The sequence below is a fragment of the Fundulus heteroclitus genome, unplaced genomic scaffold, assembly GCF_011125445.2.
Source record: "Fundulus heteroclitus isolate FHET01 unplaced genomic scaffold, MU-UCD_Fhet_4.1 scaffold_213, whole genome shotgun sequence".
NCBI lineage: Eukaryota > Metazoa > Chordata > Actinopteri > Cyprinodontiformes > Fundulidae > Fundulus > Fundulus heteroclitus.
This window is the reverse complement of record NW_023396625.1, coordinates 188,095-216,011: the sequence shown is the minus strand read 5'-3', so window position 1 is coordinate 216,011 and position 27,917 is coordinate 188,095. Positions and strand designations below refer to the sequence as shown.

The 27,917-nt window shown below is 43.5% G+C and overlaps 2 protein-coding genes and 3 non-coding genes across 7 annotated transcripts; 4 read left to right on the top strand and 1 right to left on the bottom strand.

Moving 5' to 3' along the window:
* Positions 1–6,982: 6,982 nt before the first annotated feature.
* On the bottom strand, positions 6,983–27,192 carry LOC118559065 (alpha-N-acetylgalactosaminide alpha-2,6-sialyltransferase 3-like). 3 transcript variants are annotated; one of them, XM_036129760.1, is made up of 4 exons: positions 26,801–27,192; positions 19,198–19,607; positions 9,637–9,744; positions 6,983–8,271 (listed from the first exon to the last, which is right to left on the bottom strand). In XM_036129760.1, the coding sequence occupies exons 1-4, from the start codon at positions 27,047–27,049 to the stop codon at positions 8,085–8,087; spliced, it is 954 nt and encodes a 317-aa protein (XP_035985653.1). In that variant the 5' UTR covers positions 27,050–27,192; the 3' UTR covers positions 6,983–8,084. The 3 variants fall into 3 exon arrangements, with proteins under 3 accessions (XP_035985653.1, XP_035985654.1, XP_035985655.1); XM_036129761.1 differs by having other exon boundaries at positions 19,198–19,566; positions 26,801–26,907; XM_036129762.1 differs by having other exon boundaries at positions 26,806–26,879.
* On the top strand, positions 9,880–11,698 carry LOC118559064. The gene is made up of 2 exons (XM_036129759.1): positions 9,880–11,412; positions 11,607–11,698. Exons 1-2 carry the CDS (start codon positions 10,497–10,499, stop codon positions 11,672–11,674), a joined length of 984 nt encoding a protein of 327 aa, XP_035985652.1. The 5' UTR covers positions 9,880–10,496; the 3' UTR covers positions 11,675–11,698.
* On the top strand, positions 16,466–16,559 carry trnai-uau. Its single transcript has 2 exons — positions 16,466–16,503; positions 16,524–16,559. It is a non-coding gene; the product is annotated as a tRNA-Ile (tRNA).
* On the top strand, positions 17,448–17,541 carry trnai-uau. Its single transcript has 2 exons — positions 17,448–17,485; positions 17,506–17,541. It is a non-coding gene; the product is annotated as a tRNA-Ile (tRNA).
* trnai-uau lies at positions 18,359–18,452 on the top strand. The gene is made up of 2 exons: positions 18,359–18,396; positions 18,417–18,452. It is a non-coding gene; the product is annotated as a tRNA-Ile (tRNA).
* Positions 27,193–27,917: the final 725 nt, after the last annotated feature.

Sequence of the window (27,917 nt, the reverse complement as noted above, 5' to 3'; positions counted from 1 at the left end):
ACAGTGCATCGCTGTCTACTCACCCATCGCTTCTTGTTTCCTCAATGTAGGAGGAGTTAAATCTTTCCAGAGTTTCCCACAGACAATAGGGTTATCCTGACAGTAGTCGTCTGGTGGGTGCGTCCGGAACGGGGAATTGGAAGTGCAAGAAGCGTTGCGTGATACAACTCAAAGGAGAGGCACAGCCCATTATCTAGGTACCGTAGTGTGGGTCAAGCTAATAACAGCTAGCGGCTAGCTTATGTGGACCGGGAGGTTTTCTCCCAGACGGGAACTTTACTGACCATCCTATGTTGATCTCAAACATCAAATTTAAAATAAACAAAGCCTGGCTTATAATATGGTGAGGGAACCATGCTTGTGTTAGTTGGGCACATGCTTAAAGTTTAGCACTCAGAGCCAAGGAAAATGCTGATTTAAGAAGAAAATGGATTGGTGTCAAAGCTGAACACAACCGCTGTGGTGTGGGAGTTTTTTGGATTCAAGCCAAATGACGGTGGCCACCCGCTTAATCCATCATAGCCGGTAGGTTGAGAGGATATTCTATCGTTTTTATGCTGTTATCAAATTTGTTAAAAAAGGTTTCCAAATTAATATATTGTGGTTTATCATAAGAATTTTTATAAATTTTTATCGTCCAGCAAAATTTGTTATTGGGACAGGACTGCTGTCACATCAGCTGCTGTGACCCTCACACCTGCAGGTCGTCCTCTGATCAGCAGTGGGTCCTATATAAGGGCGGAGCCTCCACCTGTTCGGCGTCAGATTGTTGTCTAACCCCTAGTGGTAAACACTTTCAGGCCATCTGTCCGTTAAAACGTCAAGCTTTGACTAGCCTAGTTTGTTCCCTCTCCTAACCTGCCTGTTTCTCTCCCTTGTCCAGTCTCGTCCGATTTCCTGAACCCTCGCCCGCTGCCTTGGACTCCCTGGTGACGACCTCCTGCCTGCCCGACGACTGATTCCTGGATAGCCCCAAACCCTGACTGACGCCACGGATCTGACCCTTGCCTGCCTGACCAAGAGTAGCCAATAAATACCACCTAACCGTGCCAACTGCTCTGTTTCTGAGTCCATCCGTGCCTGAAGTGTGTGACAACTGCATAGCACAATTTCTATCATTTTTGCAGAAGTTAAAAAGAGGAGCATAATATTATCCATTCATTAGCATATCTATTATGGTCTAACTGGCCTGAAGAAAGAAACTGTCGGACACAAACAGTTTCCGTCGCATGTCTGTGCTAGTCGCACAGACGTGCGCCCATCTGTGCAAGTCGCACAGATGTGCGCACACACACACACGCAGAGGGAGAGAGAGCAAAGTATATACAAAGCTGGCGGTGATTCCACCCTGGATAAAAAAGCAGGATATAAATATAATGTAAATATAGTTTTTAATCGTCTGTTTTGTTCTGAAAAGATTGCATTAAGATAATTACCAGATTATCACACAGCTTAAATCACTTATTCACCTTGTACAATGAGTGAGACTCTGATTACTATCCTTTTGGTAAAATCAGATGTTTTTGTGGATTCAGGCATAGCATAAAAATGTACATTGTTTCATAAAGTAAGCTTAACTTATGTTGCATCTCAATAGTTGCCAATCAATCCAGTGAGTTTTGGCCTTTAGCTGCAACACAGGACACACAAACAAACTAAACAAGTCCTTACTGTTGATAGGAGCTGCAGTTAATGGAAAGCTAGCATCAGTCTCCTCCTTCATAAAGAACTGCTCTCCTTCCTGACAGGCCTGTTCCTCCTGTTCCTCCTTTATTTGGAGGGGCTCTGACTCCTGCTGCTCCACCTCAGGACTCTGTTCTTCAGGAGCCTCTTCTTTAACATCTGATGCCAACGCTGAAACACATTACATGCACTATGAACAACTAGTTTTTCACAATGTAACAAAGATGGGAAAGATTCAATTTGGAGAAAAAGATTTGATCAGCGGTGTAGAGAAAACTGAACCTCAGCAACAGTTTAAACCTAAAGATGATCACTGGTATCTTTAGTGTCATTCTGTTGTGGAAATGTAATGTGATTATTCTGTTTAAAACATTTAATATGCGTTTTCATGACTTAACAGAATCTAAGGCAAACACCTCTATGCACTCATTAGGCTACATGCTCTTAACATGCAGCCACCTTAATGGGAACTTTGTGACCAACACAGGGAAGAAGTGCGGCGAACTGGTGAGAGAAAAGTGAAATGGCGTGCTCAAAGATTAGGAAAGTAGACACAGAAAACAGGTCTTTTAAGGAAGAATGGACTGACGCGTACCTGTTCATCTTGCCAGGTGGGAGCACAAAACCTGTCTGTCTCATTTGTTCCGAGACAGTCGCTCTCATCAAAAGCAGCAACATTAAGCGGCACTAAGAAATGAAGCTCATTTTCCCAAACATATCCACTTGCTTCAGCCATACGTACGGAGAAAATAGACGATTTAAAGGCACAGTATGATCGGTCCTGCAGAATTATGGTTCAGACATTCACTCCTCAGCAACGTGCTAATGAGTGCTCTCTGAGAATTGCGTGGATATTGGGACAGCATGAAAAGTCATTCAGCGATGCAATGGTCGTCAAAGAATGTGCGAATGCAGTTGCTGTGACACTGCTCGATGGAAAGCAAAAAGAAGAGCTTTGCCAAAAAATACAGGAAATCCCGTTGTCAGCGACATCAACCATAAGCAAAACAGAAATTGTGACACGTGACGTACTGACACAGCTTGATGAGGCGATTCAAAAGGAAGAGTGCATAGGTTTGGCCACAGATGAGTCCACTGATATAACTGACAATGCCCAGCTTGTAGTTTTTGTGAGATTCTTTAACAAAGAGGAAAATCAAATGTTTGAAGACCTGTTAGGTGTAGCACCTCTGGAGAGCAAAACAAGAGGGGAGGATATCTACCAAGCATCAAAGAAGATGCTAACAGAAAGGGGAATAGATGTGAGAAAAGTTGTTTCAGTCACTACTGATGGAGCCCCAGCCATGTTAGGGCGAGAAAAGGGAGCAGTGGCAAGAATGAAACAGGACCACCCTGACCTAATCTCCTACCATTGTATAATAAACCAATCGGTCCTGTGTTCCATTCTCTCGGATCAGAATGCTGATGTGATGAACACAACGATGAGAATCATTAACTTTCTCTGGGCATCTTCTTCCCTGCAACATTTCCTACTCAGAGAGTTCCTCAAAGAAGTTGAAGCAAATGCAGATGACCTCTTGCTGCACAACAATGTTAGGTGACTGAGTAAGGGCAGAGTTTTGGAGCGCTTTTGGTCCATTTGAAAAGAAATTAAAATTTCCTTGGGACAGCTGAAGAGCCAAAAGGCAACACAATTTCTTTCATTTCTGACTGATACAGAGAAGTTAGATTATGTAGCGTTCTTGGTTGACATGACATCCCACTTAAATCGACTGAATTTAAAGCTACAAGGCAAGGACAATTCAGTCTGTGATCTGATGACATCTGTCCAGGCATTTCAACGCAAACTGGAGATACTCAAAGACCTTCAGGTCATTTTGAGTATGTTTGGCTCAACCTACTGCTGTGTTGCAGCATTCTCCACTATGAACATAACAAAAATAAATATCCATCCAGGCTCACGAATGAGCATGTCGATATATGCTTGAGAATGACTTTGGTGCCATTCAAACCTAGGTTTAAAATCCTTGCAGGGCAGCCTAAAGCCCACTTCTCTTATTAAGCCATAAAAAAGAAAGAAAAAAAAAAACAGTCAGTTCAGGTGTTTTATAAAAGATGTGAAAGTCAGGAAATTGTCTTTATACCAAACAGTGAAAGATTGTTGTTATCTATTTCAAAAAGCACTTTAGAATTTAAAATGGAAAAACATTCTAATTTTTTGTTATTGTTTTTATTTAAAAAGTCAGTGTATAACATGGATGCATAAACACCTGACCTGCTTTTTAGTTCAGTGTTAAATGCTGTTTAAGGTAACAGATTATAATTAAAAACAACCTTTACTTGTTGTTGATTTTCTTTATTCGGACCCCGCTGATTTTTAATTAGTGACCTCTGGTGTAGGCTGATCTGATGGGGGGAACGGGGCGTTCATTACAGAGAAATGCATATAAATGACCAATAATTACCCCGAGAGAATATGTATTGCTTGTCGGGAGCTCCTGATGCAACAGGATAAATGCGTCCGTATTAGTTTACTTCAGGTGGTGCCGTGATTATTTCTATACTGAGAACGTTTGCCTCATACAAATATGAGGATGATCACTTCTGTTTAAACTCGATTTACCATTTTATTTCTCTACAGGGCACATCTGCGCTTTAAGCTAATCCACTAGTCACCAAAAATGTCTCTAAAAGTGTAACTGACATGAAAGCAGACAAACCTAATCTGTGCAGCAGAACTTTGGGGTTGAAATCAGCCTGCAGGATGTTGAGATCTTCATCATTTTTAGTTGTTTCTAAGGTCTCGCCCTCTGCTCCTCCTAGCCAGCGCTTAAGCTGCTGTCTCCACATCTCGAGCCGTTGCTGTCTCCACAGGAGCCGTTATTCTGTGAAACCACCCGGTGGCAACGGAAGCTAACGGTGGCACTTTAACTGGCAACGCCAACTGCCACGGCAGTTGCTGCTCTCCCGTAGCTGTTTATGGGCAAAACATTTGTTATAGACGCCTTGTTAGTCTACAACTGCTTCCAAATAATCATGTTTTATTGATATTATTTCCGATAAAAGCCAGTCCAGCTGGCGCAACTAGTGTGGCAGCAGGTCCTCTGGCACCTTGTGACACCTGCAGTGGCATGCAGCCGCCACAAGGTGTCACTAAGCCGGCAGGCCACCTGCCGCTGCCGCACTTCTATTGCTGTTTATGGACAAACGGTTTGTCAATGGAGTTATTTAATGCCCTTTCTATATTTACTTTCAATTAATGATGTGCTAAATTGACATCATTTGATAAAAAAGTGTAAACAATTTAATAAAAACAGTTATAAGGTGACTGTTTTGTGAGTGTGTGAGTGGTTTGACTTGTGATGATAAAAACAAATGTGGTGATATAAAAACATCACGTGAAAACACGCTGGCACACTTTGGAAGTCAGTGGCTGTTGGGTGCCATGAAGATGCCACGAGAGTGCCAGAGGATGCCAGGATGCTACCAAGATGTCAGAGCAGCTGTAAAATCTTCCACAGAACAAGAGAGACAGACACTCTTGTTCAGCACCAGTAACATTCTGAGTACCATCAATAGTAAATGAAAACTCCAAAACGGGAAGAGTCTCAATTTCTTCTGCGATGCTTCGACTTATAATACTGGCCATGATGTTTAGAATTTCATTCGACAATTTGGGGCTTGTGTACCTTGTTTTAAGTTGTTAACCACTTCAGCAAAATGGGATCATTCTCTTCTGCCCTAAGTTTCAAGAGCTGGTACAGAACACTTTTGTCACTGTGGCCTCTTACAGCTTGTCATTGTCTTACCACATGCTGCACAGAGCTAACAATTTTCCTAATGCAATGCCTTGCTACCTCCTGCTGTTTACCCCATGGGCTGGAAGAGCCCATCGGGTAAAAGCCTTTAACATGCCATGGCGACTGCCGCTGCTTTCGTGGAAGTAATGCTGATTATTGACCAACGGGATGTCAGGATAGTTATGAGCTAGTGACTGTTAGTTAATGTCCGATATTTTGAATTATCATTCTGACTGGTCAAAGCTTGCCATTTACGTAGCATTTTTGGCGGAAAGTTTAAGCCGTCTTTCAACCCCTAGTTACTGACAACATATTAAATCAATTTCGTATGATTATATAGGATGGCACAGAAACTGTATCTGAACTTCATGTTTTACCTTTACAGTTTTATTTTAACAATGATTCAATAATTAAGGTGTTGCACTTTTAGCTTCAGCCCTATGAGATAAGATCACAGTTTTCATCTGCTAGATCAGGGGTCTGCAGTCTGCAATCTGCGCTTCCATTGGCTCTGTGAAAACAGAAAATTCAGTTTTGGTTTCACAGGAGCAGATTAACTTCTTCCACAGGTTGGCTCTGTCCCCTAAATTGTTTGTGAAAATCTTTAAACGGGATTTCTTATGTATTCTTTTTAACTTGATCTTTTATCAACATTAAACTCAAAGTGTACATTGAAGTTTTTACTTTGCATCATGTATGAAAGAAATAGCAACTGTTAATATTACATGATAAATAAGACACTACCATTAAAATAATTCACAGCACAGGTATATCTTGAAGTGAACTGCATAGACTGCAAACACTGTAACGGCCTTTGGATTTGATCACAAGCAATCTGTGTTAAACTGAGATTTCAGTATCAAAGGTTTTGCTTATTAAACCTCTAAAAAGAAACATTTGAAGAAAAACTAACAGTCTTCTTTTCTTGTAACTTGGATTGTAGTCTGGACTAAATCAGATGGATGAGTTTCATGCTTTTCAGTCTTCTGCAAAAACCTTTCAAAAGTAATTGGACAAAAAAAAAATTCAAGATGTATTCCAGCTGCTGCTTTATAGACATTGTTATCCTTGGGTGATAGAGTTGGAGGACCAGCTAGTTGATTCAGGATTTACTGGTACTGGTTGTTCTGAGAGAAACACTTTACAGATTACCTGCCACTCCTGTGTGCTCAGATCAATACTCCCTGTTGTGGTCATCATCTCTGTCTTTGGGGGGATGATGTGGGCCACGATTTTCATTTTCACAACAACCGCTAGAGACGTTCCTTTAGAGAAATGTGATAATTTGCTACTTTCAGAAATTAAAACTGTAGCACAATGTACATATAAGGTGTTTATAGAAGCACCGTGGTGAATGTAAAAATGCCTGTCTTTTTTTAAATATAAAAGGAAGATTTGCATGTCGTCTCCACAGTAATAATAATAATAATAATAATAATAATAATAATAAGCTTCTCATTGCAAGCACACAACCTGTGGATTTGTTCATGTGATGTCACGTTGACATAAAAATTAATGACCACCAGGAATCAGCTCGATGAACAAGAAGGGGTTGTTTATTTTTCAAAATCCCCAGCCGAACCAGTTTATCGGAACCCGTATGGTGCATTCAAAGACCAACAAGTGTGGGAAATTACACCTACCATTCATTACAGTTCGCTTACTCATAAAACGATCAGAAACATTGCAACCTTGCCCACTCTGTTGCACACATTCAACATGTCATCCAGCATCATCAAAGGCTTCAGTAACAGGCATGTCTATTGCATTTACAGGCTGCAACCAGGCATTTAGATAAATAGATACAATCAGAGCAAAATACCTCAAACAAAAAAAGACAATTCCTTTCAATGCATCCAACTTTACAAAATAATCTGTTTGAGCATCTATTCTTTTATGTTGTTGTTTTTTAGTAAGAAAAAAATTAACCACAGAGATATTAAAAAAGGCAAGCAATAGACAGAAAATATTTTACATAAACGCTAGTTTATGGAAGCTTTCATTTTCACTAGTCGTATTCTGAAAGACCCCAGAGGCTGTATTGATATTTTTTCTCTACATACCTCATTTTGTATGTTTTGTATGTTACTTTTCTGGTTGGTATTTGGCAGAATGTGAAACAGATTTATTGGTATGAACACGACGTAAGCCAACGAACATAATCAAGCCTTTTAAATTGCATATTTGTAACATTGATGTCTTGAATATTTATACCTAATATATTCTATCTAACATTGTACAGAAATGTTATTTACAATTGCAGGTTCATGTCTTTAAAAGTACATGTTGTATTTGTCTAAAGAATAAACAGGTTAAAAAAAATGGGCAGAATAGGTCTTAAAATTTAGACACAAGATGGAAATGAATGAATGATTGGTAGCCAACTGTGACATAAACTGTTTCAGTTTTGTGCTTTGTTGGGCTTTACTGGAATCCATTTAAATATGGGTAAACACAATCTAAATAATCAATGACAGACACTGAACGCTGCCAGTTAAATGCCCTTCATCACATAAAAATAATAAAAAGTCAAACTGTTTGGTTGAAACAAGAACATAAAGCTTGAGTACAGTAACTTCCACCTGCTTTTGTAACACCATCACCTGTTGACAGGATATTTAGTATATAAGATGCCATTCCTCAGAGCCTCCATGCAGGATGTTTAAACTGTATCTTGTGGCGTGTTGCCCATTTGGCATAGATAGCCTTCTCAGTGATGTAGCGGTGTCCTGCGAGCTTTTTGTTCTGGTGGAACGTGTACATCTTGCATTCACTGATCTTCTTCTGCTCGTAGTAATGGTAAGGAACTACTCTGTGATGTGCTCGGCTGTCAGGATGCAAAAAGCACAAGAATTAGGACAGGGTTTACAGTAGTAACCTCATTTAAAATTGAAAAAAGTACAAGTCCAACCTCAAATTTGAGCACATTTATTCAATAGAAAGAAAGTTAGGGAAATAATTGTTTTTATTTTTTAACATATTCCGTGGAAAAACCCTAACAGCTCCAGTAAAATAAATGCAGCTACAGAATTTTTAACATCCTTGATCAGAATGGTTAAGAGATTGTCATGAGTAATTAATAAGATTGGGTTTTTCTGGGGTGAAACAACAGAAAAGCCTATTTTTTTCCCTATTCACTCTTCAAACTAGAAAAGGTCATTTGTGTGTTGATCTTTACATATCAGGAAATGGCAACAAGAAAACATCTAGTTTTCTACCGATGAAGGTGTTCATGGACAGAGCATAGTTAAATGGTTCAAAACAACTGTAACAGACACAATCAAGGCTAGATGAGGACAGGTTTAACTTTTCGCTATGATTCGTGAGGAGACTAGTGAAAGAGCTGAAAAAATCTCTGAAGTACAGTTTTGAAGAGGTTCACCAAGGTTGAATACAATTTCGTCATTTCTTAGTTTGAATTGCTCCAAAACATCATTTTGGTCTTGCTATTAATACAGTAATGGGCAAAAATATAAAACACAAATGCTTTTCCTTAACCACAACCACTGGAATGTGCAGTCTGACAACCCAATATATATTTTAGATTTTATTTTCACCATGCCAAGAACAAAAGGGGTAAAAGAAAAGCATATTATTTATATATTTATTTTGATGTCTTAGGGAATAATGCAACTCTAGTCAATTTAAAGATATTTAAGTATAGTCATAGTCAAACTTATTACAAGTACACCTCAAGTAAAGATTAGAATAATTTTAGTTTCCTATTTTAAATGACTGTAAATAGCATATTTTAACTGTATTTTGGCAGAAAATTATAAAACCTGAAAATGCATTTCAATACTTTAAATTGTGTTTAATTTTCACTCTGTTATATTTTCTATGTTTTTACTGTCTTAGGTGTAAAACATTACTATACAGTATATGGCGGTGATGTTGTCAAGCATGTTTACTTAGAAAACAGAGAGAACTCAAAATGAAACACCTTTTTGATGTGGGTTCCCATTGCTCAGAAGGGAATTTTAGTATATGCAATATGACATGAGTGCCCCCGTACAGGGCTAAAATGAGAAGTAACCCAATAATAGGTGATTAAACCCTAGTCTCCATATAACAAAAACATTTTTTAAACCTTTTTTTTTTTTTTTTTTACAAATCATTAACAGAGGGAAACCATTTTTTGGAGGGAGCTACACTTGAAATGATGGAGCTTTGTTGTACATCATAAACTCACTTGCAGTAGTTATCATCAATCATTCCATAAACACTGATGCTGTCACACATGTCCATAGCGAGGATCATACTGAAAAATCCAGTGCTGAGAAAGGCACCCGTTTTCATCCTAAGGAAAAGAAACATAAAAATTAATTCTGATAGATGCATAATTTAACAACCCCCTTAGAAAGCCACCAGTTACAATAAATTAGTTTATACATTATTTGAATAGGTGAACAGGAACATGCTTGAGGGTTTATCATGAATTTCCCTTTTACACAAAAATGTTTAATATTAGAAAACTTAGTTCTTTTTCTAACTTCGCTCGGTGTTTCACTATGGGAATCGCCTTGGTGTGACCAACTACGGAAGCTCCAATGATATCACGTCTGTCTGTGACAGACAGGTTGAGCCGTGACCGTGGCTCCACCCACCAACTATATCATGGCCAACCTACCCGCCTCAACTCATTCTCGCTTTCTTCTCGTGTGAAGACTACAGCAAAGCTCCCTCAGCGCGCTCAGGCTAGCTTGGACCTGTTTAACAGTTCTAAGGCGTTCCGTAAAGGAAAACGTCGCTGAACGCAGGACCAGGACTGACCTGTGCCGTGCTGGGTAAGCGCTTCGAAAGAAGCATTTTCAAAAACACAAACGTTTGGAGCTGTGACCGCGTAAAGGCGAACTGTTCCGGTGTCTACTCTGTTTTAATTAACAGAATAGATAGAGTTTGTGTCGACCGAGTTATCACGTAAAGGTGGGCTTGGCTTTTTAGCTAGCGGTGTATCGCTAGCATAAGAGTCCGGTTAACGTGTTGTGGCGAACGGACGTAATATCATTTAGAGCTAACGTGTAACAACGAGCTCCGTGTTTGAATATTGTCATGGCTGCGGCTCCTACCCCTGCCAAAGGTTCTAAACCGACAGTTAAAGAGGTTGTATCCCGCCCATGCCCAGCGTCATGCGGGGCATCTATCTCGGGGCGGGACCCTCATCCGATGTGCATAGCATGCATGGGCGCTAAACACGCTCAGGCATCGCTGGCCGACCCTCAGGGGTGCCAGCACTGCGCGTCAATGCCGGAAAAAATCCTGGAGAGACGGCTGAGGGTGGCTGTCGCTAACAGCCAGGACCCGTGCCTCTCCTCACCTTCAGCCGTTGCGGCGGCGGGTGAAAACCATCAGCCGCGAGCTTCTAAAAGCTGGGCGGACATGATGGAGGAGGAGTACCCGTCCATGCCTCCCCTGTTTGAGGGCCTCACGGACAGCGGGAAACTCGACGAAACGGAGGGTGACTCTAACTCCGACCTCCTCGAACTAGAGGACATGGAGGAGGAGGAGGATGACTCGACCTTCCCGGGTCAACACTCCAGGCCACCGAGCGGGGCAGAAGTCACCTCCCCGGGGGACAGTGACCTGTACGATGTGTGCAGGCGGGCGGCTTTAAAGCTGAACATCCCCTGGCCGGCAGCTCAGGATGCAGGAGGAGCAGAACGGGACCTGTATGACGGTAAAAGGCTTCCACCTGCTGTACCATCAGCAAAGCAGCTTTTACCAGCCGTTCCTGCTTGCATCAGAGAAATGAGCAATTTCTGGTCCAGCCCATTTAAGAGCAAGCTTCCCACCAAGGGCTTCTCTAAGCTGGAGATACAGGGTATGGGTGAACTGGGGCTGGCCGAACCCCCAGCAGTGGAGCCTTCAGTGGCTTACCACCTCCACCCTAATCGCAGATCGGTTTCAGCATCTTCTAACATCTCGCTCCCAGGTAAAATGGATCGCCTCACTGCTTCCATTTACCAGAGGATGTATAGGTATGCTGGTCAGTCAGTTTGCTCGCTTAACGCGGTTACACTGCTGTCTGCATACCAAGGCGAAATCCTGGAGGAGATGGGGCATCAACTGGACTCTGGGACACCTAACCCCAGTCTGTGGGATGAGATTTGTGTTGTGAACGATCTCATTTTACGCTCCTCTAGAGGTGCAGTCCAAGGTTGCGGCCGTGTCATGGGTCTGGCTGTCTCAGGGGAAAGAGGCCTATGGTTAAACCTATCAGGCCTGAGTGATTCCCAGAAGGCTGAGATCATGGACGCAACTTATGACCCTACAAAAGGTCTATTTGGCCCCTCCTTGGAGAAAATGAGGGAGACAAGTACCCTCAGAAAACAGGAGGGAGAGGCTTTTAACTTTTGTTTGCCTCGCAAGCCCAGCCAAACTCCCCCACAGGGCCCCAGACCTGGTTTTGTTGCTGCTGCTGCAGTGAGAGGGCGGCAAAGTGTAGCCAGGACTTCAAGGAGACCTTCTACACAACCTGCCCAGCAGAGCAAATTGGAGAACCCAAGACCATGGGGGAAGCACTCTTTTGCAGCGGCTGCTGCAAAAAATCGTCCATCCCACCCCGGGGACAGCAAGAAGAAGCGGGCCACCTAACCCCTCTGTTGACAACCTCCCCTCTGAAGAGAAGGTTTCCAGGTGCTGCCCAGGGTTCAGATGCTCCTGTAGTTCCCAGTTCACCAGGAGTCATGTTAAGTTCTCCTTCTCATGTTCAGGGAGAAGACATTTTGGGGCAGATGACACAGTGTCACCAAGCACTTCAGCAGTGTCATAAAACATTCCACAGCGTTTTATCAGTGTCACCAAGCACTCAGCTGTGCCCCGTTGCACGATGTTTTGTTCCGGGGGAATCAGAGAAAATAAACAAAGTTTTTCTGCAGCCAGGCATGTCGCCGAGGGCAGAAAGCCCCCCACAAAAAAAGAGAACATTTCAAATAACTCTCTGCCACTCTCCTCTGCGCCCTGCAGAGGGAGCTTGCGCTCTTCACAAGAGAGCCGAGCTCAGCAGTGCAGAGGGGATTACGTCACTCAGCAGCAACGCCGTCCCTCTCTCTGCTCGGGCAGATCAGTGGCGCGCATGCGCAGTCTCTCCATGGGTTTTGAATACAATTTCCAAGGGGTACAGACTACAGTTTGCCGTGAGACCTCCGAGGTTCAACGGAGTGCTCTCTTCGGTTGCCACCGGGGATTTGGCTCACGTCCTGAAGGACGAAATCGCCTCCCTGTTAGACAAAAAAGCGATAAGATTAGTACCGGACGAGGAGGTTCGTCAGGGCTTCTACTCGCGCTATTTTCTCATTCCAAAGAAAGACGGCGTATCACTACGCCCCATACTGGACCTGCGTGTGTTAAACAGACATTTACGCAGGTATACATTCAGGATGCTAACGCACAAAGCACTGTGCCGCTCCATCCGTCCAGAGGATTGGTTTGTAACCATCGACCTGGCGGACGCATATTTTCACATTTCCATTTACCCCCCACACCGAAAGTTTCTCAGGTTTGCTTATCAAGGCACAGCCTTCGAGTTTGAAACCATCCCGTGCGGGCTGTCATTAGCCCCGAGGGTGTTCAGCAAGTGTGTGGAGGCAGCGCTGTCCCCGCTGAGGACGCGCGGGATCAGAATATTTTCGTACATAGACGATTATCTCATTTGCTCTCGATCAAGCGAGCAGGCAGTGAGTGACTCTCGGGTGGTGATGAACCACCTCATCAACCTCGGGTTCAGAATAAACCGAGTGAAAAGCCGCCTGATTCCCGTGCAATGCACGGAATATTTGGGTCTCAGAATAAACTCCCTCTCTTATCGTGTCACACCATCAGAGGGGAGGATCCTGTCATTCACTCAGTGCATGACGCGTTTTCTGTTGGGAAACGTTGTTTCGTTCAGACTGTGCCTGCGGCTCCTCGGTCTTATGGCGTCCGTGATTTCGGTTGTCCATCTGGGGCTTCTGATGATGAGGGACTTTCAACGGTGGGTCGCGTCTCTGCGACTCTGTCCCCGCCGTCATCTGTGCCTCAGGGTGAAAGTAACACAGGCGTGTGTGGCAGCTCTTCAGCCGTGGAGAAACCCGGCGGCTCTCGCATCGGGCGTGCCGCTGGGGACGGTAGCGTCCAGGGTTACCATGACAACCGATGCGTCCATGACCGGTTGGGGTGCAACTATGATGGGCCGAACGGTGAATGGCGTATGGTCGCAAAAAATGGCACGGCTTCACATCAACATGCTGGAACTGCACGCAGTGTTCCTCGCGTTGAAACATTTCATGCCCTATGTGATGGGTCGCCATGTCTTGGTAAAGACCGACAATTCCACTGTGGTGGCTTATATCAACCGTCAGGGCGGGACCAGGTCCCTGCAGTTACACAGACTGGTCAGGGACATAATTATGTGGAGCAGCACCAGAGTTCTGTCGGTCCGTGCGACGCACGTACCGGGGATTTTGAACAGAGGGGCCAATCTTTTATCCAGAGGGAACCCTCTGTATGGAGAATGGAAGCTGCATCCTCAAGTGGTGGAGCAGATCTGGCAGAGATACGGACGGGCTGCCGTAGATCTCTTCGCCTCGTGGGAAAACGGTCATTGCCCGCTGTTTTTCTCCCTGTCAGACCCAGACGCTCCACTGGGCATGGACGCGCTGGATCACCCATGGCCAGACGTGTTGCTTTATGCTTTCCCTCCTCTCAGCCTGATATCCTCAACTCTAGTCAGAGTGAGGGAACAGGGCCTGTCTTTGATTCTGGTGGCCCCATGGTGGCCATCGAAGCCCTGGGTGGCAGAGATAATCCAAGTTCTGTCAGCCGAACCATGGCCCCTCCCCATTCGTAGGGACCTGCTGTCTGAGGCGCGAGGGGAGATTTATCATCCACATCCAGATCACCTAACTCTCTGGGCTTGGCCCATGAAAGGTGGAATTTAAATACAACAGGCCTCCCCCCGGAGGTCATCGACACCATACAGAATGCTAGGGCTTCTTCTACTCGCTCTCTTTACAGTAGTAAATGGCGGGTTTTTGAGGAATGGTGTGAGAAAAAACAGGCCATTCCTTTTCAGTGTTCAGTGGTGGATGTGCTCTGCTTTCTGCAGAGCTTGTTGGAAAAGGGTAAGGCTTTTTCAACAACTAAGGTTTATTTAGCTGCAATTTCTGCTTGTCACGTGGGGTTTGGTAATAAACCTGTGGGGCAGCACCCCTTAGTGTGTCGTTTCATGAGAGGGGCACGACGTAAGTTGCCAGTTTCTAAGCCTTTGGTGCCATTATGGGATCTCACTCTTGTGCTGGGTGCCCTTTGTCATCATCCCTTTGAACCTTTGGAGGGTGTTGGCTTAAAGTTCCTTTCATTGAAAACTGCTCTGCTCTTAGCGTTGGCCACGGCTAAGAGGGTGAGTGAGTTGCATGCACTTTTAGTCAGTCCGGCCTGTTTACAGTGGGCACCCGGGCTCTCTAAGGTGTGCTTGAGACCCAACCCTGCATTTGTGCCAAAGGTGTTGGAATCGTCATACAGGTGTTTGCTGGTGGAACTGCTGCCATTCCATCCACCCCCATTCTCTTCAGCAGAAGAGCAGAAGCTTCATTGCTTATGTCCAGTGAGAGCTTTAAGAGCTTATGTGGACAGGACAGCCTGTTTTAGAAGAGCTGACCATCTGTTTGTGTCCTGGGCTACCGCTCATAAGGGCAAACCTGTTTCCCGCCAAAGGTTAGCACACTGGATTGTGGATGCTATATCTCTGGCATATAGATGCGCAGGATCAGAGCCACCTAAAGGAGTGAGGGCCCATTCTACCAGGAGCATGGCCACCTCTTGGGCTTTGTTCCGTGGTGTGTCAGTTCAGGACATCTGTGCTGCGGCCAGTTGGGCTACACCGCACACGTTTGTAAGGTTTTACAGGCTGGATGTGGCCCAGCCATCGCTAGCACACACAGTGCTCGGAGTAGGGACGTCAGAGTCCACCTGAGGCCTGGAATGTGATTCCTATCATGTTTGGCTTCGGGGTCAGCATGCAATCCGGGAGTGGGCCATATCTCCCATAGTGAAACACCGAGCGAAGTTAGAAAAAGAACGTCAGGTTACTTAACGTAGTCCCTGGTTCTTTGATAACAGAATGAGGTGTTTCACCAACACGTCCCTTATTGCATGGTCACGGAAAGAAACCTGCCTAGAATGAGTTGAGGCGGGTAGGTTGGCCGTGATATAGTTGGTGGGTGGAGCCACGGTCACGGCTCAACCTGTCTGTCACAGACAGACGTGATGTCATTGGAGCTTCCGTAGTTGGTCACGCCAAGGCGATTCCCATAGTGAAACATCTCACTCTGTTATCAAAGAACCAGGGATTACGTTACGTAACCCGACGATTTTCATGGAATTTCCTATCAATACTACACTTGTAGTCCTTGATGTTTTTTTAAGACATATTCTTTTTGTGGGATTTTAGAGTGGATAATTTTTCTTAAAGCAGGATGAAAGGAAATGGGGTTTGAGAGAGGGAGGACGACATGCGGCAAAGCACCTCAGGCTTACAGGCTTCGGTGGCACAATCTCCTAAAAAGTTTCCTAGAATTAGATTTCTTTAGCTGGAAATCTTGCACCACCTAATTCATAGCATATATTAAAAAAAGGGAGATTTCGCTTGTGATGGCGCAATAATGGAGCCCTGATAAAGTTTCCTATTTCCAATGTGTATCCCAGAATTTGTCCCAACAAGAGTTATTTATAAATGTCAATGAACGAAAACCACATTTATTGCTATGCCCTGTCAAGAGTAGGAAGATTGATGAAGCTTGTAGGGGAAAATGGTAGGTCACGTCATGTAAGCAGATATCATGCAAAATTTACTACAATGTCTTGTCAAGAGGAAGGGGATTGAGGAAGCCAGTAGGAGCTTGCGTGTGAGGTCATAATAGAGAGGCTTTGCCTTCTGGCCTGTAATAGATTTAGTTGGGTCTCAAAGCCTTGATAACCTGACCTGGACAGTGGGATGTGGTAAGTCACGTCACGTATGCAGATATCATAAACAAGCCTGGCAGGCTCCAGTGGCGCAATTGGTCAGCGCGTGGTACTTATAAGACAGTAACCTGTGGAGTTATGCCGAGGTTGTGAGTTCAAGCCTCACCTGGAGCAATATTTCTTTAAAACAAGAGAAGAATTATACTGAACCCTGTATATTGTTCAGTAATTGGATCTCTTTAGCTGGAAATCTTGCACCAAGGAGATCATAGCACACATTAAAAAAGGCAGATTTTGCTTCTCATGGGGCACTACATGTTCTTCTTTTGATGAAAATAAATCAGTAAATACGTTGTTGGCTAAAATATTAGCAACTGCAGCTTTTTGTTGACAGGGATTGTTCAGTCTTACAAACACTGGAGTTTGAAAAACAGAATAGTTCTAGACTTCAGAATGAAGTGCAAAAGATCACTCTCATTATCCATCCAACCAGTGTCTTGTGTCTAGTCAAGATGAGGTGGAGGGAGTAACCAGTCATGGAGGGAAACTCAGAAATCCCTCTCATTATGGGGAATCCAAAAGAAACCCTGGGTCAGAAGATCTAGTTTTGGGTCTGCCTTGCAGTCTCTCTCTGGGAGGCATTCAGATCACGTGTCTGAAATCCCAGCTGGCTTCTTCTCAACCAATAAAAACAGCCCTAATTTGTGCTAATCCTGGGTAATAGGACATCCCTACAATTCTAGGAACAATAGGTTTTCTGAAGATGTGACCCCTGGTAAAGTCTCCAATAACAAACTGATCTGACTAACATGGTCAGACCAAGAGTTATTCAAAGATCTAAATACAGGAAAACACATTGACTGGTATGCTTTTCCAAGAGGAAGAGGGTTGAGGAAGCCAGTAGGAGCTTGCGTGTGAGGTCATAATAGAGAGGCTTTGCCTTCTGGCCTGGCTACATCTGTAATAGATTGAGTTGGGCCTCAAAGCCTTGATAACCTGACCTGGACAGTGGGATATGGTAGGTTGCGTCACGTATGCAGATATCATAAACATGGCTTGCAGGCTCCAGTGGCGCAATCGGTCAGCGCACGGTACTTATAAGACAGTAACCTGTGGAGTCATGCCGAGGCTGTGAGTTCAAGCCTCACCTCGAGCAAAATTTCTTTAATACAAGAGAAGAATTAGTAATTACATGGACAGAAACATTATTCAGTAATTGGATTTCTTTAGCTGGAAATCTTGCACCAAGGAGATCATAGCATGTATTCAAAAAAGGCAGATGCAGCCGCAGCTTTTTGTTGACCGGGATTGTTCACTCGTACAAACACTGGAGTTTGAAAAAAAGAATAGTTCTAGACTTCAGAATGAAGTGCAAAAGATCACTCTCATTATCCATCCAACCAGTGTCTTGCGTCTAGTCAAGATGAGGTGGAGGGAGTAACCAGTCATGGAGGGAAACTCAGAAATCCCTCTCATTATGGGGAATCCAAAAGAAACCCTGGGTCAGAAGATCTAGTTTTGGGTCTGCCTTGCAGTCTCTCTCTGGGAAACATTCAGATCACGTGTCTGAAATCCCAGCTGGCTTCTTCTCAAGCAATAAAAACAGCCCTAATTTGAGCTAGTCCTGGGTAATTGGACATCCCTACAATTCTAGGAACAATAGGTTTTCTGAAGATTTGACCCCTGGTAAAGTCTCCAATAACAAATTGTTCTGACCAACATGGTCAGACCAAGAGTTATTCAAAGATCTAAATACAGGAAAACACATTGACTGGTATGCTTTTCCAAGAAGAAGGGGATTGAGGAAGCCAGTAGGAGCTTGCGTGTGAGGTCATAATAGAGAGGCTTTGCCTTCTGGCCTGGCTACATCTGTAATAGATTTAGTTGGGTCTCAAAGCCTTGATAACCTGACCTGGACAGTGGGATATGGTAGGTCACGTCACGTATGCAGATATCATAAACAAGCCTGGCAGGCTCCAGTGGCGCAATCGGTCAGCGCGCGGTACTTATAAGACAGTAACCTGTGGAGTCATGCCGAGGTTGTGAGTTCAAGCCTCACCTGTAGCAAAATTTTTTCAAGAGAAGAATTTGTAATTACATGGACAAAAACATTATTCAGTAATTGGATCTCCTTAGATGGAAATCCTGCACCAAAGAGATCATAGCACACATTAAAAAAAAGGCAGATTTTGCTTCTGCTGGCAAAACACATGTTCTTCTTTTGATGAAAATAAATCAGTCAATACATTGTTGGCAAAAATGTTAGCAACTGCAGCTTTTTGTTGACAGGGATTGTTCAGTCGTACAAACACTGGAGTTTGAAAAAAATTATAGTTGAAAAAAAAGAACTGTTCAGGGGTCCGAAATACAAATATCACAGAGGTATAGTACTTAAAATAAAAATCTTGATTTTTCATAGTTTAATCATTATAAAATAGGTTCCAGTTTACTAATCTCCTCAAGATAAAACAGTTTCATGCTGGGACTAAACTGGGAACATAAACTGTAGTTTTTTGACTGCACTATTTAGGAAATAATTTGGAAATTTTCAAGTAATTATAAATAAGTAAATTAGGCAGCATAACGTCTAGTGCTTTTTTTGTTTCATTATTAACTTTATCTATAGAATCTCCACACTACTAAAAAAAATTAAGTTTTGTTCGTTTACGTTTTACAAGAGAGAAACAGTTGACTGGCAACTGTGGTAAATATAATGTGTTATTTGCAATGTTTAGCTCTTTTATTGCACAAGTTTTAGCACAATTAAAGTTGTTGCTTACTGAGCTGAGACACTACTACACCCAAACCATACCTGTTTAGTCCTGTTTCATTCTGAAACACGTTGTCACAGTACTGAATCTTGTCTCGGGTCACCATATAAATTTTTGCTTTCAGATACTTGGTGGCCAGCTTCAGGAGCGCATTGAAAGTAACTCCTTTTCCGTCTTGCTTCATATTCTTCTCGGGGCCCCAAATCACGTACGTCGTGTTTGCAGATTGTTTGAAATAATACCGCTCGTTTTTAACCAGCAGGGGAACAGAGGTGTGAGACACGACCCGGACGTCGGTGCGGCTCCCGACGTCCTCCTCGAAACCTCTGGTGGGGGCGTTGTTCATACGGATCACGCATTCTGTTTGGTCGATTTCATCTGCCGTGCCGGCACCAAGCATCTGACCGGAGCTGGAGACCAAGGCACAGTGGTTACAGTGAGTTTCCAGAAACTGCAAGGACAAAACAGATTAGGCTTAAAGATGTGTTATGTCTCAGCCAGAATGAGTAAATCAAATCTAGCATTGATCTAATGCAACTGCGACTCATTTAATCATAATCTTCCTGTCTTAAATGTTCTTTTGTCTTTAACTCATATTATGACTCAGCACCACTTTTGGGGGCAGGGGGTATGTCTGTGCTTGCTTATCGTCTCAGTGCACTTCTTTGGTCAGGCTACAGCATCACATCGCATTTTAACTCATGGAAAACAGAAAGTCAATAATATATATGTATGTAAACTACTGAATTTGAAGGAAGTTGAATCAATTATCTTTTGCATCATGCCGGAGAAAGCCTGTAATGTTCAAAAGCCATACTTCAAGAATTTTCCAGCCTTCCACCTACAAAATAACAGTGGACTTGACTTTTGACCCTGTGTTAGAGCATAACTAAAGAGCATCAACAGCTAAAATATTGTTTTATTTTATCTATTTGAACCGCCTGTTTAAATTTCTTCTCATAAGTATAGCATAAATGTGAATAAATGTTATTTACTTTGATTTCCGGAAAATATCTCAACTGCACACAGCTACTGTTCTCAAGCTTTCCATAACCTAAATTGGGTTAATACTCGTATGTCGGTTCGTGGCCTTTTGAGGCTGGAGTTTCAGCAGGAATGATGACCAAGTGGCAGTATGTGGAGCAGCAATACATTTATTTGTTGGTAGCAGCATTCACTCTGCCAACCAACTAACAACCAATCAACAACCAACTTGTTTTACAGACACAATCACTGCCTTAAATACCCTCTGCTGATTAAGGGTCAAACCATTCTGCACTAAACGATTTACTATTAACTTTACCTATAAAATACAATATTTACATAATACAAATACACATACACATTCCCACCTATTTTTTATAAATATTTTATCTTTTAAACCCACACCTAAAAACCCCTTAAAACAAATGTGCAAAAGTTCCCCCCTGCTTCCCATGGTCTCTCCCGGAACCTATAAATGGTGTCTGGACCCCCGGGGAAGCATTTGTCCAAACACCCTGGAGAGGACATAGAAAACAGGTAAGTCACCAACTTCTAATACTTTGTTTAGTCTCACACTTCTCACAGATTTTACACCACCATTTGCTTAAGTTTCCTGACAGTAGACCTTAGCTCTAAACAACAATTCTTCTTTTCACAGAGCCCACACCATTTCCCAATGAGGAGCAGCTGTGCAGCGCCTGAACAAAAGGCTACATGCTAATTATTAAAATATCCAATAAATATTCAATAAATAGTTAAAAACTTCTTGTGTGCAAATGGTTATTTCTGTGCAAAGTCATGCTTAAAGTGCTGTGCAAAACAAAGTGCTAATTAAGGTGCAAGTTTACAGTGCAAAAGTATTCTTAAAGTGCAATACCAGTTACTTCTCCTAAAAACAGTCCCAGTAATGAAGGCCTCTTCATTACATTTCCCCCCTCTTCTTTTCAAAGCACAGTATCTCAATCCTCTGTTATCCTAGATAAACAGTCAGCAACCACATTAGCCTTCCCTGGTTTATAATGAACCGTGAAGTCAAAAGGCTGCAGAGACAGGTACCATCCTGCAATGCGGGTATTGGCATCTCTCATACGTCTTAACCACTGAAGAGCTCGATGGTCGGTCTCCAGAATGAAGTGACGTCCCAGAAGATAATACCTTAGGGCTTCGATGGCCCACTTCATGGCCAAGCATTCTTTTTCCACCGTTGAATATCTTCTCTCCCTCTCAAGCAGCTTCCGACTCAAGAACACCACCGGTTGTCTTTCACCATCCACCTCCTGTTGAAGGACAGCTCCAAGGCCCACTCCTGAAGCATCTGTTTGCAAGATGAATGGCTTGCTGAAGTCTGGGCTTTGTAGAACTGGATGTGTACATACTGCTTTCTTGAGGTCTTTAAATGCTTGATCACATTCTTCTGTCCAGCGCACTTTGTTGGGGGCAGACCCCTTTGTTAGGTCAGTCAGTACTGCTGATCTCTCTGCAAAAGAAGGTATAAATTTCCTGTACCAGCCCACCAAACCCAGAAATCCTCTCACCTTTTTCTTCGTGGTGGGAACTGGGAAGGACTGGATTGCCTCCATCTTTCCAACTTGAGGCTTTATCTTTCCAAAGCCAATGACAAAGCCCAAGTACTCCACTTCCCTCTGGGCTATGGTACACTTTTTAGGGTTAATAGTCAGCCCAGCCAGTCGGATGCAGTGTAGCACCTCCTGTAGATGAGTCACATGCTCCTCCCAAGACTTGCTATACACCACAACGTCATCCAAATATGCTGCAGAAAATGCTGACACATCTCTCAGTACATGATCCATCAAACGTTGAAATGTTGCTGGTGCACCCTGAAGCCCAAATGGCATGACTTTAAATTGGTACATACCAAAAGGTGTTTTAAACCCGGTCAGCTCTCTCGCCTCTGGTGCCAAAGCCACTTGCCAGTATCCTTTGCACAGATCCAGAGTCGTGATGAAGTTTGCTGAACCAACTCTCTCCAATAGGTCATCAACCCTGGGCATTGGGTAAGGATCAAAGTTGGACATGGCATTTAAATACCTGAAATCAATACAGAACCTCAGGGAGCCATCTTTCTTTGGGACCAGCACAATTGGGCTGCACCACTCACTAGTGGACTCCTCAATTATTCCCAAACCCATCATCAGTTTTAGTTCTTTTTCCAACACTGGCACCAACCGCTCTGGGATACGATAACTCCTTTGACGGCTTGGTGCATCCTCCTTCAGCCGAATCTTGTGTTGAACCAGTGACGTGAATCCTGGAGTTTCTCGAAAGAGCTGAGGATCCAAGAGAGGTTTTATGGTGCCCTGCTCCATTAGGGACAAATGAGACAGGTCAACTGAAGCACAATCTGACGTGCTAGTTGGGAAAAATTTCTCAGTCACCTCCTCATCCTTAACTGCACGCACAAATAACCCTTGGTGCACAGGCTCCTGTTGGCTATGAAACTCCTTTAACAGGTTGACATGAAATGTCTGATACTTCTTAGCTCTTTCTGGCATGTACAGTTCATACACGACTTTACTCACTTGTCTCGTGATCTCATATGGTCCATGCCATTGTGTCAGCAGCTTGTTGTCACTGGTAGGAAGTAGTAACAGTACCTTCTGTCCCGGAAGGAAAACCCTGTCTCTGGCCTTCTGGTCATACCAGGTCTTTTGGTGTAGTTGAGCTGCTCTCATGTTGTCCTGTGCAAATGATGCCATCTCCTGCAATCTCTCTCTCATATTGATGACATATGCTGCAATATTTTCACCGTCCGACTTGGGGTCTTCCCAGCAGTCCTTCAGCAGATCCAGTGGGCCTCTCACTTGACGCCCATACAACAGTTCAAAGGGTGAAAAGCCTGTGGAAACCTGTGGAACCTCCCGATAAGCAAATAACAGGTAGGGAAGCCATTGGTCCCAGTCGGTACCGGTGTCAGAAACAAACTTGCGTAGCATATTTTTGAGAGTCTGATTATATCTCTCCACTAGCCCGTCCGTTTGGGGGTGATAAGGGGTGGTCTTAAGTCCCTTAATCCCTAACAACTTGTAAACCTGCTGCAATAATTTGGACAAAAAATTCGTCCCACAATCTGTAAGAATTTCTCTTGGCATTCCTACTCTAGAAAAAAGCTGCAGGAGACAGTTAGCGACATGACGTGCTTTAATGGACTTGAGTGGAAAGGCCTCAGGGTACCGAGTAGCATAGTCACATACTACCAATATGTAACGATGACCTGCAGAACTCCTTTCTAATGGGCCCACAATATCCATGCCTAGCCTTTCAAAAGGTGTTTCAATGATTGGCAGTGGCTGTAGCTGGGCTCGCACCACGCCCTTGCTTGAAGTCAACTGACACTTTTCACAGGAGCTACAAAACTTAAAAATCTGAGTATACATTCCTGGCCAACTAAAACGCCTGCTGATTCTACTCAGTGTCTTGTGAAAAGCCATATGGCCTGCCCAGGGAATTGAATGTCCCAGCTCCATAACTTTAAGTCTAAATTGCTGTGGGAGGGCTAAAGCTTCTGACTTTCCCCTCTTCTGATACAAGATGCCCCCTTTAATTACAAAAACAGTGTCTTCCAGGAAGTTTACCTGGCCGTGAGGAGTTCCCTCCACCCCTGTCACCTTTTCAAACCAGGGCTTTAGAGTAGGATCCTCCTTCTGGAGTGCCCCTATATCTGAGGGAATGTCAAAATCAAAGAGGTTGGATGGTTTAGCCAACTGTGCTGTCCCCTCACTACCTGCACCTTTAAACTTATCCCTTCTTTTCTGAGCTCTAGACTTCTTAGTCTTTCCTAGCTCCACTTCCAGAGATTCACCAAAAAAAGGTAGCTCTTCAAGATCTCCCCTTGCACTTTGTGCTCTTGTTACTACATGACAGTGTTTTAAGTGTCCCCCAGCTAGCCCTTGAGTTTTATCCACTGAAATCTGCGAGTTTGTGTCACTGAACCCTTGGGTATCATACTCTAACTGGTGTAGAAGGTCAAAGAGAGTGGGAATATCATTTCCAAGAATAACTGAATATGGTAAAGAGGGAACTACAGCTACCTGTACCAGATACGTTTGACCTCCCACGGTCAAATACACCTCAGCTGTAGGATAAACGTGTTCATCTCCATGTACACAACTTATTTTAGCCCCCACCCCACTAAGTTTCTCTTCTGAGATCAAACTCTTATGCACCAGAGACTGGAAGCACCCAGAATCAAGTAAAGCTTCTTCCTTCTGTCCATTAATCAGAACTGGAACAGTGCAAACTTTCTTTTCTGCCATCTCTCCAGCTGGTCTTGGAACTGAACACAAAAGTGAGGGCTTTGATTTAAGGATAGGGCAAAAGTGTTGTGTATGGCCAAAATTATTACAGTTATAACATCTTACATCTTGGACTGAGGATTTGGAAAATGACTTCTTAACATTCTGTCTTTGGGAAGGGAGATGCCTTAAACTTGAAATATTTCTAGGCTGAACTTGACCAGAGCCCTGTTCACCCCCAGTGGACTTACTTGGTTGGGCATAATGGGTCTCTCGGCTAAAGTAGGTGCTCTTGCTCCCCTTCCTGGCGGATGCGAAGACCTCTGCAAGGCTGGCTGCTTCTTTTGCCGTCTTCGGGTCACGCTCACGTATCCAAATCTCCAATTCTGGATTAACCATTCTCAAAAACTGCTCCAAAATTATCTGCTCAGATATTTCTTGCACAGTAGATTTTTCAGGTTTAACCCATCTTGAAAACAAGTCTTTCAGTCTTACATAAAGTTCACGTGGCGTCTCACCTGGTTCAACCTTCAGGGATCTGAAGCGGCGTCGATACGTGTCAGCAGTGATCTCATACTTGGCTAGAATTGCTTCTTTCACCTTGTCATAGTTCTCAGAGTCTGCAATATCCATGAGAACGTAGGCTGTGCGAGCTTTTCCTGTCAATAGGGGGATGAGGCGAACCGCCCACTCATCTCTGGACCAACGACACACCTGGGCCATCCTCTCGAACGTTGTCAGAAAATGTTCAATGTCGTCCTCCAAGGATAAGGGAATAAACTTTGGCTCCATTGTGGACCTGGAACCATGGGCCACCTGGACGTCACCCCGATCAACTTCATGGACCTCAGATGTGGTGGGGGAAGGTTGTGCTTCTGATAGGTCAGGTTTGTCAAGTATAGAATTTACTTGAAGTTGAATTTGTTGAAATTGGTGTTGCATGCTTTTCCACCTTTGCTCCTGACGAACGAAGTCCTTCTCCAACTTCTGGTCTCTGGCAGCTTGAGAATGCACCAGAGATTTCACCAGCACTGCCAACTCCTCCAACTTGTCCCCAGGGTCGGTTACTGTCATGGCTTCCAGATCAGTTGAAGCTCCAACTCCATCATCAGGCACCTCCTCTTGGCCTGGCTTTTTTCCACCTCTCGTCATCATTTTCCCACTGAGCGTGGCAAATCCCACTCCTGACACCACTTGTCGGTTCGTGGCCTTTTGAGGCTGGAGTTTCAGCAGGAATGATGACCAAGTGGCAGTATGTGGAGCAGCAATACATTTATTTGTTGGTAGCAGCATTCACTCTGCCAACCAACTAACAACCAATCAACAACCAACTTGTTTTACAGACACAATCACTGCCTTAAATACCCTCTGCTGATTAAGGGTCAAACCATTCTGCACTAAACGATTTACTATTAACTTTACCTATAAAATACAATATTTACATAATACAAATACACATACACATTCCCACCTATTTTTTATAAATATTTTATCTTTTAAACCCACACCTAAAAACCCCTTAAAACAAATGTGCAAAAGTTCCCCCCTGCTTCCCATGGTCTCTCCCGGAACCTATAAATGGTGTCTGGACCCCCGGGGAAGCATTTGTCCAAACACCCTGGAGAGGACATAGAAAACAGGTAAGTCACCAACTTCTAATACTTTGTTTAGTCTCACACTTCTCACAGATTCTACACCACCATTTGCTTAAGTTTCCTGACAGTAGACCTTAGCTCTAAACAACAATTCTTCTTTTCACAGAGCCCACACCATTTCCCAATGAGGAGCAGCTGTGCAGCGCCTGAACAAAAGGCTACATGCTAATTATTAAAATATCCAATAAATATTCAATAAATAGTTAAAAACTTCTTGTGTGCAAATGGTTATTTCTGTGCAAAGTCATGCTTAAAGTGCTGTGCAAAACAAAGTGCTAATTAAGGTGCAAGTTTACAGTGCAAAAGTATTCTTAAAGTGCAATACCAGTTACTTCTCCTAAAAACAGTCCCAGTAATGAAGGCCTCTTCATTACATCGTACATTAACTGAAGGCGCGGAGAGGACTATGTGTTTTTTTTTTTTTTGTTTTTTTTTGCAATCTAATCCAAATACACTGTTTACAACGGCCTACTTGCAGCATTACATAAAGTAATTTTTTGTTTAAAGTAGTCCTAACTTTTAAGAGTGGCTGACTGTAGCCTTCAATTAAATAAAAGTATATTAACTTACTACACAACATCAAGATATATTGTTTCGCACTTATTTCAGCAGCAGACATGAAAAGTGAAGGAAATGTGGATTATTTAGCCTACAGCATGAGTTTAAAGTTGTCAGATTGGTTTTGAGGGACGCTGCAAATCACAAAAACGTTTTATGTGAGCCTTGGTGTCCTGGATCCTCAGCTCCCTCACCTGACCTGTCCGGTCCGGGCTAATCCTCCTGTAGCCCCAGAGGCTTGAGCCTTTTGTAGCGGGTAAAGGACCGCGTGTGACGAAGAGTCCTAACCAGAAGAGGAACAAAAGGCTCAGGCTGAGCAAGCAGAGCCACCGGCACAACATCTGCTCCGGTGAAACATCGAAAAACAGCAGCGTATGTCTGAAAGCTGCTCCCCCAGTCCTACATCCATCTGTAGACATGTCGCAATAACAGAGGGTTCTCATTTGGGATAACTTCAAAGAAGAAGTGATAAATACGTCTTCGAAATATATCGATTAGGCGTTTTATAACAAAAAAAGTTTAGCCCGTGTTGATGAAATACGGGATCCTCCTCCGTTGGTCCTGTTATCTTGCGGCAAAGAACAGATTCATTATTCTTTTCTCGGTGTATTTGCATGCCCACTATTTTGCCTACTTGAGTTATAACTCAAGTAGGCAAAATACTTGAGTATTTTTAAAGTTGCATCTTGCAACTTTAAAAGAATCCAAATGTGTAACGGTTCAGAGTATGGGCCAAATATTCAGCCAGACAAAAGGTGTGCCGATAAAAGATAATTTATTTTCTGACAGACAGGGAAACAGGAACCAGAAAACATGATACTGGCAGAGAATCAAACAAAGGGAAAAAACAAGAATCCATAATCCAAAAACAGTCCAGGGTCAAAAATGAAAAGACTTAAAGGATAAACTAGCAACAGTGAGCTCAACTAGTCCAGGCACAGAATCAGGTCCTGTAAACAGGTAGCAGGAAACAGGATGGCTCAGAACGCTGGAAACAAATCAGAAAATGATCCACAGGCAACTTGAATGCTGGATCAGACTCACCGAGAAACTAGAGCAGATGATCTGGCCCTGATGGCTGGACTGAACCGGGATTATATGGAGGTGGGACCAGGTGAAACCAGTAAGAGATAATTGCAGGCGGGATGGAGCAGAGCAGGTGTTTAAAGAGAGTAATCAAACCAGCCATCAGAGCCGAGATTTCCAAAGTGTTCATGCAAAAGCTTTTTAGCCAGTAGATAACCACTGTCAGGAGTCATATACTGGCAACTCCTCCCTCACTAATTCTCTGGGCTGACCCTTTGTGAATTG

Excerpts from the sequence above, each read along its gene's own strand:
- LOC118559064 (XM_036129759.1), top strand. The coding sequence starts at position 10,497 with ATGGCTGCGGCTCCTACCCCTGCCAAAGGTTCTAAACCGACAGTTAAA. Across the intron at positions 11,413-11,606 it reads CACTGCTTCCATTTACCAGA|GGCCGTGTCATGGGTCTGGC; the intron begins GGATGTATAGGT and ends GTCCAAGGTTGC.
- LOC118559065 (XM_036129760.1), bottom strand. The coding sequence starts at position 27,049 with ATGAGAACCCTCTGTTATTGCGACATGTCTACAGATGGATGTAGGACT. Across the intron at positions 19,608-26,800 it reads GCCCGGACCGGACAGGTCAG|TTTCTGGAAACTCACTGTAA; the intron begins GTGAGGGAGCTG and ends TTGTCCTTGCAG. Across the intron at positions 8,272-9,636 it reads ATTGATGATAACTACTGCAA|CCGAGCACATCACAGAGTAG; the intron begins GTGAGTTTATGA and ends GCATCCTGACAG.